This window comes from Patagioenas fasciata, chromosome 16 (assembly GCF_037038585.1).
Source record: "Patagioenas fasciata isolate bPatFas1 chromosome 16, bPatFas1.hap1, whole genome shotgun sequence".
NCBI lineage: Eukaryota > Metazoa > Chordata > Aves > Columbiformes > Columbidae > Patagioenas > Patagioenas fasciata.
In genome coordinates, this window is record NC_092535.1 from 4,822,159 (window position 1) to 4,840,742 (window position 18,584).

Sequence of the window (18,584 nt, forward strand, 5' to 3'; positions counted from 1 at the left end):
CCCTGCGGTGCATAAATGAGGCTCTGGTGCAGAGATGAAGTGCTGGACAGAGCGGGTGCCCTTACAGTGTGATGTGCAGCACCTTCCTGGAAAAATGGCTGGCTGAGAAATATTTTCAGACGTGAAAAGAAAATTCACCCTGATCACCATATGTCAGTGACAGGCAGAGAAAACCACACGCAGGAGCCAGCCCTCCTCCCACCCCGTGGGCTGCACCCCGTTGGGGCTCAGCACCTGCTGTGAGCTGGGCTTGCAAGCGCCTGGAGCAGACAAAGCTGGGTATGTTTATCTTGCAGCTTCCTGGGATGCTCAGCCATCCCTAATTGCCATAAAAATAAATGCTTTTCACTTCATATCACAGAACAGAGGAATTTCCCTCAGTTTTTTTTTTTTTCTCCTCTTTTTTTTTTCTTTTCTGAGGCCTCCTTCAAAGTCATCCCTTCCCCCTCCCTGCGCTGCCTCCTTCCCATCTAAACAAGCACACGGCACACACAGTCTGACACACCACACACATGGAAACACACTGACGGCCCCGCAGCGGCAAGCACTGCCTGGCACAGGGATGGGGCTGGCAGCACAGGCGGCCGCGGGAGGCAGGCGTGCGGGCAGGGGGAAGGATGCTCGCCACCAAAAAGAGCTCTCAGCCAGCCACATGCAAACCTGGAGGATGGCGAGCACCCGCAGGCTCCAGCCCCTTGGGCTGGAATCAGCAAGCCGAGGGATCCGGTGCAGAGGGTGGTGTGAAGTCTCGCCCCGTGTGAGCTGCCGGTCTGGCACAGCTGCTCTGTGCCGGCTGCTTGAGCAATGAGGCATTGCTGTGCAGACATGCAGCCCTTGCCATCACCTCAGGAAGGTCTCCCATCCTTTTTTTTCCTGTCTCTCTGCTCTGGCAGTTGACTTCTGGGGAAACTAGTGCGCTTGCAGTGGTCCCAAGGCCACATGGGGATGGCCCTGGGTGGCAGTGACTGCTTGCTGACCTGAAACACGGCGTGTGTCGTGCCTGGGACTCTCCGCCTTTGCCCACCAACCGATAAGCTTTTAAAGAGACAGTGGGAAGCTCAACAAGCCAGGGCGGCTCTTCCCTGGGGGACTGTCCCGGTGCCCTGTGCAGCCCTGGTCCCAAGGAGGAAGATGGAGCTGTATCACATAGAGGGAGACTGCAAGGGCAGAGCTGCATCATCTGCCCGGTGCAGGGCAGCACGGCTGCTGGGGCCTTGAACACCCACAGCACAGGACAGCACGCTGCAGCCCACACAGGTCCAGGGGCTCAGCCCCCCAAGGGCAGCACTCGCTGCTTGGGCAGCTTTGCAAAGACCTCGGTTAGGCAAGGGCTGGACGAAGCCCGTACCCCGCTGCAGCACCCACCAGCCGCCCCGCAGGCTCGTCCAGCTGCTAAGGGCACTTCCAACAGGTAAGGCGGGCAGGGTAGGGGCACCTATACCTGTCCTAGGGTTCCTGTCCCGCTGCCATCCCGGCTCATCCCCCAAGGAAACCACCTGCCTTGCACCGGAGCTGCACCGACCCGTCAGCTGGTTTTATTAAAATCTGGTCCCCCGTGTTGTGATCCCGGTGGGCTGCCCCGGGGGACGCGGTGGGCTCCCCCCGGCATCCCCAGCCCTCTCCCCTGCACAAAGCTCGGGGAACGCCCCAAGGTACCGGGCGGGGGGACGGACACATCGCTGCGCTCCGCTCCGGCCCCATCGCAGCCGCCGGGGACCGGCCTCGCCTCCCCGCTCGCATCCCGCGGCTGCGGGCAGACCGGAGGGCGGCACCCGGGAGGGGCGGCGGGCGGGACCCCGCTCCGGCCCCGAGGAGCTTCTGCCGCCGCCGCCGGCCCCGCAGGGCTCCGCGGCTCCGCGCCGGGCGCGCACGCTGCGGCGGGGGCGGCGCCGAGGCAGGTGAGCGGCGGGGCCGGGCTCTGGCACCCAGGGTGCGGCGGGGACCCGGGGCACAGGCACCCGGAGCGCTGCGGGCACCGGCATCGCGGGGCGGGGACTCAGGCAGCAGCATCTCGGGGTGCTGCAGGCACCGGCATTCCGGGAACCCGGGGCATTGGCATCACGGGGCGCGGCGAGGACCGTGGGATCGGCAAAGCAGAGAACAGCAGGGAACGGGGAGCCGGCATCCCGGGAAGCCAGAGTACCGGCATCCCCGGGCGTTGCAGGGATCAGCACCCTGGGGCGCGGCAGGCACCGGGGCACCGGCATCCCCGGGTGAGAGGTCAACCGGAGCAGCGGCATGCGGGGGTGAGCAGGGATGAGGGTAGCGGCACATCGGGATGAGCGGGGAAGCGAGGTACCGACATCCCGGGATGAGCAGGGAGCCACCGTGCCAGCACCCACATCCCGGGATGCTGTTAGGACCCAGGGCACAGGGATACTCCTCCCGGTCCCTCAGGAGGGGTGTGTAGGAAAATCCCTCTCCCCGAAGCCTTCCTCCGGCGGGGGCTGCATCTCCTCGTCTTCCCCAGGGTGCAGGGCAGGGCGCGGGGGTTCCCTCCGGAGAGCTCCGCGGCCACAGCGTGGGACCCGGGAGCAGAGGCTGGCACAGGGCAGGTCATCATCTGCAGCAGGCGCTGGGCTGCCCGCTCGTAGTAGAGACCCGAGCTATCGGTAATCACCCCCTCCTGCACCCGAAGAGAGCAGGGAGTCCCCCTGTCATCTGCATCCCCAGCCCCGGGCATTTCGGTGGGCTGCCAGCACACAGCAGCAGCTGATGCTCTGCCTGCAGGGAGCAGTTAGCAGTGGAATCCCTCCTCTATGCTCCCCCCGGCCCGCCTGGCAAACACCCCCGATGCTTTGGTCCTGAGCATCGTCAGGCCGATGGGTGCAGGGACACTTGCAGCGATGGGGACAAGGCTCTGCAAGGACGCTTCTGGGTGACCAGAAAGCAGGTGTCTCCCCAGTCCTGCTCCAGCACATCACTGATGGGGACACCATTCTGCAGGAGCTGGAAGGTCACCCAGCCACATTCCCCCTGCCAGGTACTCGCTGGGACCCCCCAGCCCTACCCCAGCCCCACGGGCAAACCACACAGCATTTCCTCAGCTGTTTGCAGCCACCACCCCTGTGCACCTGGGACGGGCAGGGTCACAAGCCCAGGGTGACAGAGCATTTAGGACTGGGCTACAGGCAAAGGATGAAGGGTTTCCTCCTTCTCTGTGTGTTTCTAACGGCTCCTTTGAGACAAGCCACACGACTCCCCGCTGGGAAGCCTCGCTGAGCTGTAAGTACAGGGCTTTTTATTTGGACTGTTAATCTAAATCCATTGTACCCGGTTGGAAAAGCCCCTGTGTGCAATACTCCCTGCACTTGCTGCATCCTCACTTGAATGTCTATTAGCAGCTTCCTTCCCACTCCCCTGGGTCCCCTCTGCCAGTTTGAATAAACATACATAACTTCCATTTGAAAGCCTTTAAGCAAAAAATACGTTGTCAAGGGAAACTCTTCTAACATTTCTTACAGATATGCTTGATCTGGTTTTATATTTTTCACTGTCATAAATTCATATGTCAGAGATTTTTTTTCACCACGAGATACATATTCATTTGAATGCCCAACACCCAGCTCACACTGGGCTTGTGTAATTCTGATGATTGTCTCATTAAAATAGCTTACAACATATTTCAAAAATCTATCGAAAGGAGACTGGCTTTATCTGTTCTATTTTTCCAACCATTTATGGAAATTTTGGGTTAACTAAAGAAAAAATTTTGCGAATTCGTATTATTCCAGACAGAGACATTTGTATTCTCTGCCAATTGCACTTCAAAACAAAAAGACACCCCACCATCCCCAGGTAAGCTTCTATTTCCCAGCAGATACCCCAGCAAATGTGAGACAGGCTCACGCTTTGATGAGCCAACAGGGGAGATCAGGCCAGGTCTTAGTTCAAACCTCACCTTTGTTCTAAAGCTGAGCTTAGCTAGTCATGAAACGAGTAGGGAAAAGAGTTATAAAACTATTAATTGCTGCTTCAAATTCCTAGATGAAAGCTGTATGCAGGCAGAAATAATTGGCTCTATTCAGAAGCAAACATCAGAAGGGAGCATCTCAGACAGTTCACAACCCTTCTCCTCGCTCTGCTTCCTGCACAGGAGGGATTCCCTGGGGTACAAAGGCTTGAGGGGTCCCCACACCCACTTTTCTCTTTTTTTTTGGAGGGGGTGCTGAGAGGGTGGTGGGAGCTCCCTCCCCACTCTCAGGGTTTGGCACATCTTACCCAGAGCCACAGCCAGGTGCTGGGGATGGTCCTGCTGAGCTGCAGTATCCCTTTGGGCTTGTCCCACTGTCCCAGTAGCCACCTGCGCTGCCCTGTGCCCCCCCAACCCACCTCACCTTTGATTTTGGTGACACTTGGCCTGGCCTCCCAGAGCAGATGCTGCACAGGGAGGGTGCAGAGCGAGGCTGAGATGGGGGTGGGATGAGCTGGATCCCACAGACCCACCCCCATGGCCCCTGTGTGTGTGTTTGCAGCCTGAATGCACGAGCATCCTTCTGGAAGGAACCTGGATTAGTCATCCCCACCCCACAGATGGGCTGTGTGATGTCTTCCCTAGAAAAGCTAATCTATCACAGAAATTCCAATTTATCTCAGAAAAGGAGTGTTTACACTCCCTTTTCTCTCCTGTTTTTATCTTAAGCATTAAAAAAATGATCCTTTTTTTTTTTCCCTCCCCTTTGGAAGGCAAGACAGTGAGTCCATTAAGCTCTGAGGCTCATCACAAGCCAGTTTTCTCCTCCAGACGTGGTGTAATGGGAAGCGCTGGCTCTGTGGTGCAAAGCCTATGTCTTTAAGGAGTCCTGGCTGGGAGATGCAGTGGAGTTAGCAGATGCCTTTGCCAGGCTACTTCACACAAATCTGGCATTTGCTGCACCCACGGCCTTGCTCAGCTTAAAAACATCCCTCTGGGGTTTATTTCTAACCACCACTCTGGTACCACTCCCCCTCTAGCTCTGCTCTGACCTCCAGATTTAGATGAGAAAACATTCCCAAGGTCCCTTCTGGTCCGATAAACCTTTTAACACTGCGCTTCTCAGACAAGGGAAAACACGCGGAGCTTTAGTGTTTGCCCCATAAACCCCAGGAGATGTCAGTGAGCAACACAGAGCTGGGCTGCAAAAGTGTCTGCAGGGGAACCGGGATTCCCCAGGACAGGGGGGACCCGCCTCGTGTCACTGACCTGCCCTTGGCCCTCGGTGGCTGCTGTGGGACCAGAGTGTCCTGTGTGGCGTCTGGTGGCACCTGCAGCCTTTCCGCTCAGCTCCTGCTGCCTGTCTGTGGCCTGTGTCCCTGGGTTACCTGAAAGTTTGAAAACTTCAGCGGGTGGCACAAGACAGAGAAGGTGAGAGGTTTTTCTAACAGCAGCTGGCTGGTGAAAACCAGGGAGGGAAGGCTCTGAGGTGGGAGACAACCCAGCCTGGAGGTCACAGGTTCCCCAGCGAGCGCTGCAGCAAAAGCATCAGCGGCTGTGGAAGTTGTGTCAGTACCAGCAATGACCCTGGAAGTGTGGGCAGAGCTCAGGAGCAACTCACACCTGATAGTGGGATTTTTCCAAAGTAGCTCATGTATGGGGAAAAATATAATTCCTCAACCAAAAGAACAAATCCAGTGTCCTTTCTGAGGACACCCAACACCCCGTGCCAAGAGTGGGGGGACTGTGTGGCTACTCAAGGCACCCCCAGGTGTTTTGATGAATAAGGTACATGGACAAGCTTGATTTCCAGGTGACACAGAAAGATCACAAACCTTCCTATTTGCCTTTTTATGCTAAGCTTCTGATGAAGATGGGTTGAAGGTGTGGGAATGCTTCTATTTGTTAGATGTTTTAACTGCTGCTCATTAGAAAATGGAATTTCTGCTGGGTGGAAAAGCTCAGCTCCTTGAAACTTCTAAAATCCTGAAACACAACAGAAATCAAAACTTTGGTTTTTATTTCCCTACCAACACAGAGGTTTTTAACTCAGAGTCATCAATCATTCTGAATAATGGTTTTGTTATGTTTCGATATATAAAAATAATATTTATATTTAACATGACAGAGCACACAAGAGGAAACGAAGCAGGCAGATTGTTTTGACACTTCTTCGACTGAAATTCTCCCTAAAACCTTTGTGAAAACACTTGGATTTTGTCAAAACTGCCTTTGCTGTTGGGAAGATTGCACCATCTAAGCACTTTTCAACCAGGTCTAATTAGCAATGTAGGTAGCTGGGCTACAAAGCTCTTGGGCCGAATCGCTGCATCTGTTTTATCCACGGGGGAGGCTCTTTGCGGGGTAAATCCTCTCTTCAGTGACTAATTACCTGTTAGAACAAGGAAAGCCCCAAGGATGAGCTGCTGGAGGGGCAGTAAGCTGCCTTCCTCAGGTCATTCATGATCTGCAAAGGGAGAAACTCTAAGAGGTTAAAAAAAAAGAGAAGGAAAAGTTTCACCTGGCAAAATCATGAGCTTTTTCCGTTTTCCTTCCATACTGGCAGAGCCAAAAGCTGCTTCTTTCCCCTCCTCTCTCCTTGGTTCTCACTTTTCAAAATGCAAACATCCCCCCTCCCTCCCCAGGGTGCTTCTTCCCCCCCCACCTCACCCAGGAGCACCCGGACCAGGGGGAGCCCCATGTCCCCTCCAGCCCCCCTGTGTCTCGCCCGCAGGTGGAACCAGCTCCTGCTCTGCTGATCATGGTCAACAAGACCTTTGATTACTGGGGCCCCAGTTTTGAGGAGGACGTTATCAACATCAACGTGGGGGGTCTGAGAAGACGGCTCAGCTCCAGCGCCCTCTCCAAGTTCCCCGACACCCGCCTGGGACGCCTGCTCTTCTGCGACTCGGAGGAGTCCATCCTCCAGCTCTGCGATGACTACGACGTGAGCGCCAGGGAGTTCTACTTTGACCGAAACCCCGGCTTCTTCCTTTACATCCTCCACTTCTACCAGACGGGGAAGCTGCACGTCATGGAGGAGCTGTGCGTCTTCTCCTTCTGCCAGGAGATCGAGTATTGGGGCATCAATGAGTTCTTCCTGGACTCCTGCTGCAGCTACCGCTACCACGAGCGCAAACTGGAGAGCCGGCACCACAACTGGGATGAGGAGAGTGAGGTCAGCAGCGTGGACACGTCCCCTGATGAGATCTCCGACATCAACCACGACCTGCTGCACTACAGCACGCTGCGCTGCGGCAATGTGCGCAAACGCCTCTGGCTCACCATGGAGAACCCCGGCTACTCCATCCCCAGCAAACTCTTCAGCTTCGTGTCCATCAGCGTGGTGCTGGTTTCCATAGCCACCATGTGCATCCACAGCATGCCTGAGTACCAAGAGGTAGATGAGAATGGCAACGTGCTCGACGAACCTGTCCTGCACAAGCTGGAGTATTTCTGCATCTCCTGGTTCACCTTCGAAGTGTCTTCCCGCCTGCTGCTCTCTCCCAACCCCAGGAAGTTCTTCAAGCACCCGCTGAACCTGATTGACATTGTCTCAGTGTTGCCCTTCTACTTCACCCTCTTGGTGGACGTGACTATGGGCAGTGACTCGGAGCTGGGCAACCTGGGCAAGGTCGTGCAGGTGTTTCGGCTCATGAGGATATTCCGGGTGCTGAAGCTGGCTCGGCACTCCACTGGACTGAGGTCACTGGGGGCCACCTTGAAGGTAACCTGGTTCTCTATCTCCATATCTACTCCTGTAGTCTCTGGGTGAGAAGGAGACCTCTGGTACAGCTGGAGGATGCAGAAATTCCCATTCCCGGTGGGTAGTGCGTGGAGAGTGTCCTTGGAGTGGTGAGCTGGGCTGTCGGTTTGCGTGCCTGCTAAAGCAACCAAGTGTGAGGAGCACTGTACAAGCCCTCTTTGTAAGGCAAACAGCAGTTCACCCCATTGCTTGCAGACTTTGCTTCATGCAGAACTGATGCTTCCAGGGACTCAGCCACCCCTTCCCCACCATGGTGTGCAAGCCCCATTGCACGGTGTTGGAACAGACTCAGCCATGCACAGGTGGATGGTGATGTCCCACCAGAAGTGGTCAGTGCCCAGCAAGGCTGTGAGTGAGCTGCTGAGCAGGGACCAGGCCAGCCAGCAGCTGCTGGGTATGGCAGCTTGGAGCTGCTCCTGTCCCCAGTTGGGGAGAAGCAGGAGGCTCCTCCTAAGGACATGCTGGCATCTGGCCAGAGGTGACTCCAACCCTTGGTGTCTGCCCATCTAGGCAGACATAGAGATCCTGCTCCAGCTGAGCTGACACTTGCATCCTCCATGACATGATGAGTTTGGGACTGGCACATGGTTAACCACAGATGGCACAAAGCAGTAGTAGAAAAAGAAAGGGCTAACTGCAGGAACTGGGACAACCAGCCCAAGACAGTGTTCCTGTCCTCTGCAGAGCCTGGGCTACCAGCAGCCACCCCTCAGGGTGCTGGAAAAGCTCAGGGCAAGCAAGGTGCACAGGGCTGAGGGAAGCTGGCCCCAGGACCTCATGGTCCTCCAGGGGATGAGGATGATGCAGAGACAGCCAAGGACCAGGGTTCAGGCATGCCAAGAGGCAGCATCCCCGCAGATTCAGTGGGAGGATGTTATCATCCTCCGTGGCGTGCCCCAAGGCTGTGTCTCTCCTCCCCATCCCCAGCCTCCTTAGACAGACTGAGATCAGCTGTGACAAAAGCCAAAGCATGAAGCCATCAGGAAATCCTCACCAGCCCGGTGCTGTGGTCCAGAGCTCCATCACTGCAGTGTGGCTGCACAGCATGGAGCAGCCATGGTGCCCCACACAGCTCAGCTCTCCCCCACCGTCCCTCCCTCCTTCGTCCTCCTGGTGCTGAGGGACACGTGCCCAAATCTGGGGAGGGTGAAACTGCCCCTCACCTCCCGCGCTTACACAGAAAATCCAGCCTGATGCATAAGCAAATTAAACTCAGCCTTTAATGGTCTCTGATTCTTGGCGACCACATCAAGAGAAATCCTAAAGCGGGTCCTCGAGTCTGCCAAGATGCAGAGTGACACATACTCCCCATGTCCCATGAGGCACAGGGCTTGTGCTGAGTACAGGGAGGGGATCACCAGGACAAACAACTCCTCTCCCTGTGGGACAACCTCTGGTCCCCACATTTAAACCAGAAGATTGTTTTTCAAGCACTGCTCATGAAATATCCTTGTATTTTTTTCCTCCTTCAGACAAAGGCTATGCCAAATGGCCAAAGAAAGCAATCTTAATAATAGAGTTTGAAATTCAACCAAAGGGATGCTTTCCTCCCACGCAGTGCCTGGCAGGGGCCAGAGCCGCAGCTCCTGGTGCTGCTCCCTCTGAAGGGCCATCGCAAGGATGGAGTGGGCACAGCCGCGGCTGGGGACACCCTGTTTGTCACTGCTGCAGCTGTGGCGAGGCCAGCAGGAGGTGTCCTGGTATCGGTAGGACTCAACTGCCAGGTTAGAGCCATCCCCATGGGTAAGCCCTGGAAAAAAGCAACCATGAGTGTGGCTGGGGATGAGCAGCAGGAAAGGTCTTCTACCAACTTCTGCTGTGAAGCAGGACCAGCCTAGCACTGGTCCTGCAAAGCCCACAGAGCATCAGAATAAGCAGAGGGGGAAAATTCCCGGCATCCTCAAAGCCTGCTGAAAGCAGAGTCCAGGGAGGCTTGTTTGAAATGAAGACACCTGAAGTGCTACCTGTGCCATACTTACTGCTGCACGCTCACCTTGGAGGAGCAATTAGCAAGTGACAGACCCACGTAGCACTGCTTGCAAAATTTAAATAAAGTTGTACACATGGGAAGGGCTCTCTGATCCCTTTCTGTGCTCCATTTCATCGTGAACAACACGTTGCGGCAAAGCAGGGACTGATGGGCTCATCTGCATGTTATTAAGCAGCAGACAAGATCCGGGGAGCCAGCAGCATCCCGGCTCCAGCCTCTGCCGAGCCGCTGATTCACTGAGTGACGCGCTGGAAAGTGCCGCTTCCCGGGGACTCCGGAGCCAGCTGTAAATGGGGATGAGCGAAGACACAAATCTGACGCAACCACTTGGCATTGTGATTTACTGGGCACATAAATTACAACGTCTTGTTAATCATAATTTACTTCCTATTGCAAGAGCATAAAGCAGCAGCAGAGGAGTAAAGGCTGTTAACAGCCAGGAAGTGGGAGCGATGGCTCTGGCAAGCCAAGTAATTGTTCCCCTGCCACAAAAGTGCTAGCAGAGGGATTTCTGCCTTCTGCGCATCATAAACCCTTAACGGTCTCCAGATTACTTGGGGCCTGATCCAGGGTCTTTTTAACTTGAGGAGAGGCTTCCCACACACCCCTGCCCTTCCTCTCTGCCACACACGACATTCGTTACCGTTATTGCAGCTCCCCGGGAGCAGGTTTGGTGCCTGTCCCCCACTGACAGCCAATGGTGTAAGTGGGGGACACTTAGTGAGCACTGAGTAATTTAGGTGTCTGCAGGGATCTCCAGGAGTGGCTGTCTGTCTCTTGAGGGGCCTAAATACACAAATAGGTTGGAAGAGCTGGGGCTGCACATCCCCAGACTGCAGATACATCACCCTGCTGTGGTTACTGCAGGCCATCTCCATGCTCCATCCTCACGCTGGTATCTCCAGCCAGGCTCAAACTGGGCTCTTCCGTTTCATTTGTTGTCTGCTGTACTGCAGGAAATACGTGCATTCAGCAGGGGAAGGAGCCCATGCGCAGCCCATGGCTGTCCCAGGGGCAGACGGACCTCCTGCCAAGGCAGCAACCCAAAGAGAGGTGAGCAAATCACACCTTTTAAGGATAGAAGGCTGCAAATAGGTGGCAGCTGGTGCCTGAGAATCAACTGGGAGACTCCTGGAGCCTCCCTTGTGCCACAAGCCCTGACCCTGCTTGTAAATTTAAGCAGTAGGAGCTACCGAGCTGCCTGACTTCCCCCTCACCCTCCAACACATCCCAGGGCCATAACTGATACTCTTTAAAAATGCATAAGGTTATTCATCTCTGCTGCTCCCCAGCTGGGACGTACAGATGTGCTGCTGAGCTCCAGCCAGGAGTGAGCCTTTCATGCCCAAGTGATGAAACATCCTTGAAACGTGGTGGCTCTGAGCTGTTTGTCCTTCCCAAGGAGCTCGTTCAAGCTGCTATAGGGCGTTTGCAGTCTGAGGCGACAGTGGAGGACATTATTTGCCCCCAGTATTACTGGCACTAGCTGAGCAGCTTTTGCCAGCAGTCTAAGCAAAGTCTTCTCGCTCCCTGCTGTGAATCCACCTCCTTTATGTCTCATCTTGACCGTGGAAGCTCTTTTCCCACGTCTTCTGCTGTTTGCTTTGCTCAAATGTTGTTTCATTTAGTCATGATGTGGTTTCCAGTTAAGCATTCTCTGGCTGTTAGGAGATGGAAAAAAACCCCAGGATCAGAGCTCTGCCTTCCTTTCCCCGAAAGACGGAGAACAAGGTGGCAGAGCAGTGGGCAGAAACAGTCAGGAAATTTGCTTGTGACAATCAAAAAGCGAGTAGACCAGCTGTGCTGGCGGGATGGCAGTGGCTTTGGCGGGTGCTTACCCTGGCCCTGCCAGAACATGGGGGCTCTGTGGCCCCCCAGGTCCCCTGACCACCACTCTGCTTTGCTTTCCAGCACAGCTACCGTGAGGTGGGGATCCTGCTGCTCTACCTGGCCGTGGGGGTCTCTGTCTTCTCCGGCGTGGCCTACACCGCTGAGAAGGAGGAAGATGTCGGCTTCGACACCATCCCGGCGTGCTGGTGGTGGGGCACTGTCAGCATGACCACCGTGGGCTACGGCGACGTGGTGCCCGTCACCGTGGCGGGCAAGCTGGCCGCCTCGGGCTGCATCCTGGGAGGCATCCTGGTCGTGGCGCTGCCCATCACCATCATCTTCAACAAATTCTCCCATTTCTACCGCAAGCAGAAGGCGCTGGAGGCGGCGGTGAGGAACAGCGGGAAGAAGGACCCTGAGGACGTGGAAAGCATCTCCAGCCGCGACCGAGACTCGGAGGCTCTCAGTGAGACCTCTCTGGGCAGGGGCAGCCCCGACCGCCGCGGTCTGACCCCCAGCTCCCACCCCACACCCTGAACCCCCGCGCCGCAGCACCGGGGCATGCACGGGACCCACTTGCTCACTGCAAGCACGGCACGGCTGTTGCACCGGGACACGGCGGAGCAGCCAGGCTCTCCCCATCTCGCACTGTGCCTGGCATCCCCCTGCCCTGCGGAGGACAGGAGGGCTTCGAGGAGATGCCCAGTGGATATTGGCTGTTTCCAGCTATGGGATGCAGCAGCTGGGTCCACCTGGATGTGTCTCAACCCTCACCCAGTGACAGCCCCGATCCCCCGAGGCTGCGGCGCTGGTCATACCCCTGTCAGAAAGGGAGTGAGAAACAAAAAAGAAATACAGGTGACCCCTGGTCAGGCACTGCCGTGTGAAAGGAGATTTTTCTCTGCCAGAGGTTTAGTGCTGTTGAGGGTGAGGCAGCCCGTGGGCAGGCTGGCTGTCCCTGCGGGTCCTGTGCCAGCTCAGCACCAACTCCCACCCCAGCCTTGTCCTACCCCCAGCTGGAAACAGCCTCAAAAGGCTCAGCAGCCCTACTGGCCATGGGGGGAAGGGGGTTGGAAATGAGTCTGTATGGGAGGAGAGGTGGTGTCCAGCTCAAGGTGAGCCCCACTGCCCCCGGCCCCTGAGAGGCATTGACTGGACCTCACCTTCCTTCCATCACAACCGGGGTTCACCTGCTCCCCTGTGCTGCCATTGCTGGGAGCCCCCAGGGCTGGGGCTGTGCTGGGAATGTGGCACGGCCGGGAGCACTGTTTAGGGACACCCGCCAGGGATGAGCAGGCAAAGGGACACTGTGCTCTGAGCCAGGAGTAGCCTGAGGAGATCAAGCTTGGGGAACCGAGGGCCACCCCCAGTGGGGTCTCCCCCGCAAGCCCATCACTCCATGGGGCTCCCATGCTGTGGGACATTTGTTTCAGAGGAGTGGCTGCTCTCTGTGGGTGCTGGCACCCAAACCCCGGGCCAGAGGGGAGGCAGAGACCCTGCCAAGAGCTGTCAGGGAGCAGATGTGGTGGGGCAGTCCTGGGCATGGAGAAGCTGCCTCTGCCATTGCCATATGCTCGTGATTTCCACTGTGGAAGAGCTGACAGGGAGCTCAGGGGCTGCAGCAGCCTGTGATGGGGTGGAGGTGACAAAAGACAGCTGGGTTCGGTACGTGCCCGGTCCCCTCGCCACAGTCCCCAGCCTGGCTTCACTCTGCTGGCTCGTCCTGCCCTGCCATGGGGCCTGGCAGGGGCAGGAGGGGACACAGCGCCCTGGCGTCACCTGTGTCCCCACAGGGAGCCCAGCTCCCCAGGTGCCGTTGCACTCACCTGCCCTCTGCAGTGGGGAGCACCCCTATGGCCCAGGACAGCTGGGACATGGGGGACCTTGCACAGCTCCTCGTCACCACCACGTCTGAGCACCTCACAGCTGGGCAGGGGGGTCTGACCAGAAGCTGAGATCCTTTCCCATCCGGACCCCCCACCTGGCTGAGCACATTCGGGGCTGCTCCCAGCACAGCATTAATTCCCTACAGAGTTTTTCCTTGACCCCCAGTTCTCTGTTTGGAAACGGTGCAGCTCCTTTGTGCACAGAGGAAAACACCCAGCAATGCCTGTGCACCCTGCAGTTACCTAATCAGCTCAAAAATGTGTTGATAGCTGCAGGATGGCCCAGACACCTGGGTCGTGGCATTTGCCACCAGTTGTCCTGGCTGCCTTTGGGCACAGCAACGGCTGCTGGTGCTGGCTCTGCCCGTACCCATCTGCTGATCCCCAGGAAGAAAAGACAAACCAACGCCAGCACAGGTCCAGTCTTTCAGAACCCAGGGAACAGCGGTGTGGGATGGGAGAGTGCTCACGCTCCTGGCGTCACCAAGTCTTCCAGTATCGACGGTTTGCGGTCTCTGCGCTCATCCTTGCTGCGAGCTGGGACTGCTGGGCTGCAGCGGCTGCCCCACCAGCTCCCGCTGCGCTGTTACTTGAATAACGGAAGGAGCTTCCCCTTCTCTCCATAAATATTCCAGTAGCAAAATGTATTAAAATGTGAAGACTAAATTACATATATTAATTAAAAAGCATTATGCAAATAATTATTAAAAGAGCATGTAAATTAATTTTCTATCTATGCATGGGATGCATACTGTATATTTTATTAAAGACCTAAGTGACCCGCTTTGGACGCTGGTTTTCTGTTCCGTGGCAGCTCAAAGGGGTTGTGCTCCTGTAGGTCAGGGGCTCGGTGTGAGCAGCCCCCAATTAGTGGCTATTTCCCCTGACACCACTCTTGTTTTAAGAAACAAACTTTAACTCCAGGCTCACGGGTCATGTTTTGGACTAAAAGTAGAAAAGGCTCCATTTTAAAAGAAAATATAGCAGGTGTTTGTTGTTTAACTTGGTTAAACAATATTTTAAGCTCACCTTTGCCAGCAGAAGGCTGGAGGATGCGTGTGCACGCTCCCTGTTGGTTTCCCAGCCGTTTTGCTGATGGCTGTTAGCAAGGGCAGGGGAGCAGTGCCCAGGGTGGAGAGGGGACACTGCCCATTGCAGCTCTGGAGACCCCAGAGGAGCCGGTCCCTAACACCAACAGCTGTGTTCATCCCATTCAGCCCTGATACTTCCATCAGCTCCAAGTATTAAAGCCATGGGCCCTGAAGCCCACCCAGACAAATTCAGGCTAGCTTGTGCAGGCCAGTAGCTGCTTAAGCTGTGCTTAAATCCCATCTCCAGGCATGGAGAACATCCCCTGAGCTTTAGCGGTCCTGATCACATTCAGCTGCCTTCCTCGCTGTAAAGGCAAAACTCAAGACCAGCTTCCAGCACCCAGGCTGTGAACTGCCCGTGATAGGGACTGTGCTCATTAGTAGATGAGAGTTAGCACTAATTAAGCTACATCATCACCAGCTGCCTCTGGCCAGCACTTCTTGTGGCCTTTGGAAAATTGGGTAATCTGTTGGGAGGTCTAGAAGAGCCCTGAGGGCAGCAGCGTGCAGCACCGGCTGCCTAAGGAAACACCTCTGCACCTGTGGGGGGTTTTAAGCCCCTGAGCAGGGGCTGAGCACACAAGGAGCCACATCCTGAACCAGCCTCAGTGAGCATGGCACCAGTTTTCTGTCCAGAGAGGAGGTGTCCCCCCCCAGCACATCCAGCTTGAAGCAGCTGGTTGATCTTGGTGAGCTGGCTCTCCTGTGTTTCAGAGGGTGTAGTTTGTGCTCTGATGCTGCCCTGGATTTATCCTCCTATAACCTGAAGGCAGCACAAGAGGCTGAGCTCATTCTGACGCTGTAAGTGGCCTCTCTGATGCTCTGAGATGACCAGGGTGTCTCTGGGCTGCTCACTGCAGGGGGCTGGCTGGGGAGGGCAGGACGAGCTGCTGCTCTCCCTGCACTGAGTGCATTCCTCTGTTAGATGTGATAGGAGGGGAGGAACAAAAATAGAGTTTACTCTTTATTCCTTCGAGAGTTTTCCATTAAAAAAGCCCCACATGCTGCTAATCTTTCTGAGGCAAAAGCTCCCCTAACGTGGGGTTAAAAGGAAGGCAGGACCCCCGTGAGCCCCTCTGCAAACAGCAGCTGCCCTCGGAGCGGGCTGGCGTGCCCAAGCTCCAGGCTGGGCTTTGGGAAAGCCACAAAAGACGTTTTCTTTTTTTAGCCTCCTGCTCTCTGTGAAGACACCGGGATTTGCGTGGCCATGAGTGACTGCGCTGGGAAAATCCTCCCACTGCCGTGCAGGCGGCTCCAGCAGAGCTCGAGCTCTGCAGAGCCGGGAACTGGGTGCAGGAAGGTGCCCAGCACCAGGAGTGGGTGATCACAGCCCACGTTCGCCTCAGCAAGACACTTCTGTGCAGCCATGGGTTGCCAGGACTGGTTTAACTTACTGTTTCTAAGGCAAGTAGGAAATTCTTGTACTTTTGCTAATCCCTAATCAGTTTTCCCAAGAGTGACTGCATTTTCATTGGGTACAGTGGGTAAATCAATTAAGCACTTTATCAGGCTCTTTCTACAAAAGCTGCTCTCCACACACAAAATGATTGATGAAAGAGTGACTCTTGCCTCCCGGGAATGGTGATTAAGGAGTGACCTTATTAAGCTATTTCATCCAGCGGGAAATTAGACAACTCTGCTCCACAAAGTAAACTTCATTACTTCTATTTAAAACTTCCAAGTTTCAAGACCCACAATGACCCTGAGCAGGGTCTGTGCCCTGGGCTGGTTACTGGAAAACCAGGAGATGTTGCAGGGTTTGATCGGTGGGAAGGACGGGCTCACCGGGAGCAGCGTGTCTGGGATCTCTCCTGCTCGTTGGCTCCTACAGCCCAGCTGATCTCGGTTCAGGGAGTCACAAACCAGAGCTGACTGCTTGAGGAGGTACCTGTTCAATCAGCATTCCGTGTAATTCCTGTATTTGCTGGACTGTGTGAAACCAATAAAGGCAAAGAGTGCAGTAATTTATTTTTGTTTTTACAAAATTAAAATACCTTATCCTGGTAGTATGAAAGCCCCCAGGTCTGCATATACTCATGGGTTTGCTTTAGCCTTTATCTGAACCATAGCTATTAACTTAGTTGTAAAAACCATGTGAACACAAGACTTTCATTCAAAGCATTTGAGATAACTAAATAGCTTTGAAAGGGTGGAATTAAGTTAAATAAGTATGCCCAGAGAGGTCACACAACTTCAGGAGAAGAAAAACACAGGTCAGGTGTGTGGGGAAGCAAAGCACCAGCAGGACATGGTCACCACCAGCTGGGGAAAACTGCCCCACGCCGTTGTTTCACCATCATCCCCTCTATGGTCAATGAGTGATGGTCCAGAGCTTGTGAGCTTCTCAGAGTGAGGAAAGGCTGCCCCACAGCTCAGCCATCTGCTGATGGTGCAGAGGTACAAGTGTATATATATATATATATATATATATATGTATTTTCTGCTGCTGCGACCACCCTGATTCAGGGACTCTGGGCTCTCTCCATGTCCAGCACTGTATCGATTTTAACAGTAACAACACAGAGGGGAGCAGAACAGACTGTGCTTCGTAGATGGAATTGAATTGTTTAAAAGTTTTTTGAACAACTTGGCTGTCTTCCTGGACTCTTAAATTAAAGGACAATTAAGTCACTTCCAGTCTGGAAAGAGCTGATGGGTGTTTTCCTGGTTTGACTCTTTAAAATTTTGCCAGAGTGATTAATGCGATGAAAAATTGTCAATTCTCAAGTCAGGGCTGTCAGCCAACACTCAAAGCATTTATCTCAGCACATGCCCAGGCTCTTCTGGCCTGTGGACAGGAGGAAACGGGACAGAATGAGGGTGCAGGGAAGAGGAGCTGTGCATAAAGGACACTGGCACAGCAACATCTGTACCTTAGTGCTGACAGTCACTATGGGAGAAGAAAAGCTGCTGGTGCTGCAGCTTCATGGGAACTTGACTTTTCCCCCGTGGTGGGGAAGAACCAGGCTGAACATCAGCCCCAGCTACTGCTCAGTTGTTGGTTTGGTGAAGTCAGATGCAATTCATATTTATGTGGCTGCAGTGCTGGGAACACGACTCTCCCTCCGTGCTGGGTTCCACAATACCCCAGTAACGTTGCTCAGAACATGCAAGAGCTCCAGGCTTTCCCAGTTACTAGAAATGCCTGCAGTGTCCTTCCCTTTGATTTCCATGCTCCTCCCGAACATTCAGAAGCTCAGATCTATTTTGTCTCTTCCGCGATTGCTAACCAAAGCTGACTCCTGAATGAATTCTGTCTCTGCCTCGGTTAGTCATCCCTTCAGGACAGATTTAGTAACTGCTCAGGGAAACCACGTAGAAGCCAACAGTTCACCCTTGGAAGGCAGCACCCACTCACTGTCAGCTTCAGCTTTTTCCGAGCTAGAAAGCTGAAAGTGCAGCAAGTCAGCCAGAATTAGGCAAGCGAGCCTCTAGCCTCACCTGTTGTGTAGGAAGGTGGATAAATCACTATGTACCCAGCCTCAAACCTGATTGCAACTGCTGCAGTGTGAAATAGCAGAGCAGAGCGAGATGTACAGCACAGTCACCCTCCCCATCTGCCGGAGCAGCCCACAGGGCAAACGAACCTCCTGGGTGATTGCAGCTCCAGGAAGAGCTGCCAACGCTCCCTGGTGTGGGGAAACCGCCTGGAAACCGCCTGGGCTTCACCATGTCCTCCTGAGCAGCCTGGGCTTCACCACGTCCTCCTGAACGGCCTGGGCTTCACCACGTCCTCCTGAACGGCCTGGGCTTCACCATGTCCTCCTGAGCAGCCTGGGCTTCACCACGTCCTCCTGAACGGCCTGGGCTTCACCACGTCCTCCTGAACGGCCTGGGCTTCACCACGTCCTCCTGAACGGCCTGGGCTTCACCACGTCCTCCTGAACGGCCTGGGCTTCACCACGTCCTCCTGAACGGCCTGGGCTTCACCATGTCCTCCTGAGCAGCCTGGGCTTCACCACGTCCTCCTGAACGGCCTGGGCTTCACCACGTCCTCCTGAACGGCCTGGGCTTCACCACGTCCTCCTGAACGGCCTGGGCTTCACCACGTCCTCCTGAACGGCCTGGGCTTCACCACGTCCTCCTGAGCGGCCTGGGCTTCACCACG

General features: G+C 55.1%; 1 protein-coding gene across 6 annotated transcripts; it reads left to right on the forward strand.

Moving 5' to 3' along the window:
* Positions 1-509: 509 nt before the first annotated feature.
* KCNS1 (potassium voltage-gated channel modifier subfamily S member 1) lies at positions 510-14,161 on the forward strand. 6 transcript variants are annotated; one of them, XM_071815616.1, is made up of 3 exons: positions 510-1,411; positions 6,648-7,640; positions 11,581-14,161. In XM_071815616.1, exons 2-3 carry the CDS (start codon positions 6,675-6,677, stop codon positions 12,034-12,036), a joined length of 1,422 nt encoding a protein of 473 aa, XP_071671717.1. In that variant the 5' UTR covers positions 510-1,411; positions 6,648-6,674; the 3' UTR covers positions 12,037-14,161. The 6 variants fall into 6 exon arrangements, with proteins under 6 accessions (XP_071671717.1, XP_065705910.1, XP_071671719.1 ...); XM_065849838.2 differs by lacking the exon at positions 510-1,411 and adding an exon at positions 1,779-1,898; XM_071815618.1 differs by lacking the exon at positions 510-1,411 and adding an exon at positions 1,942-2,246.
* The last annotated feature ends 4,423 nt before the right edge of the window (positions 14,162-18,584 follow it).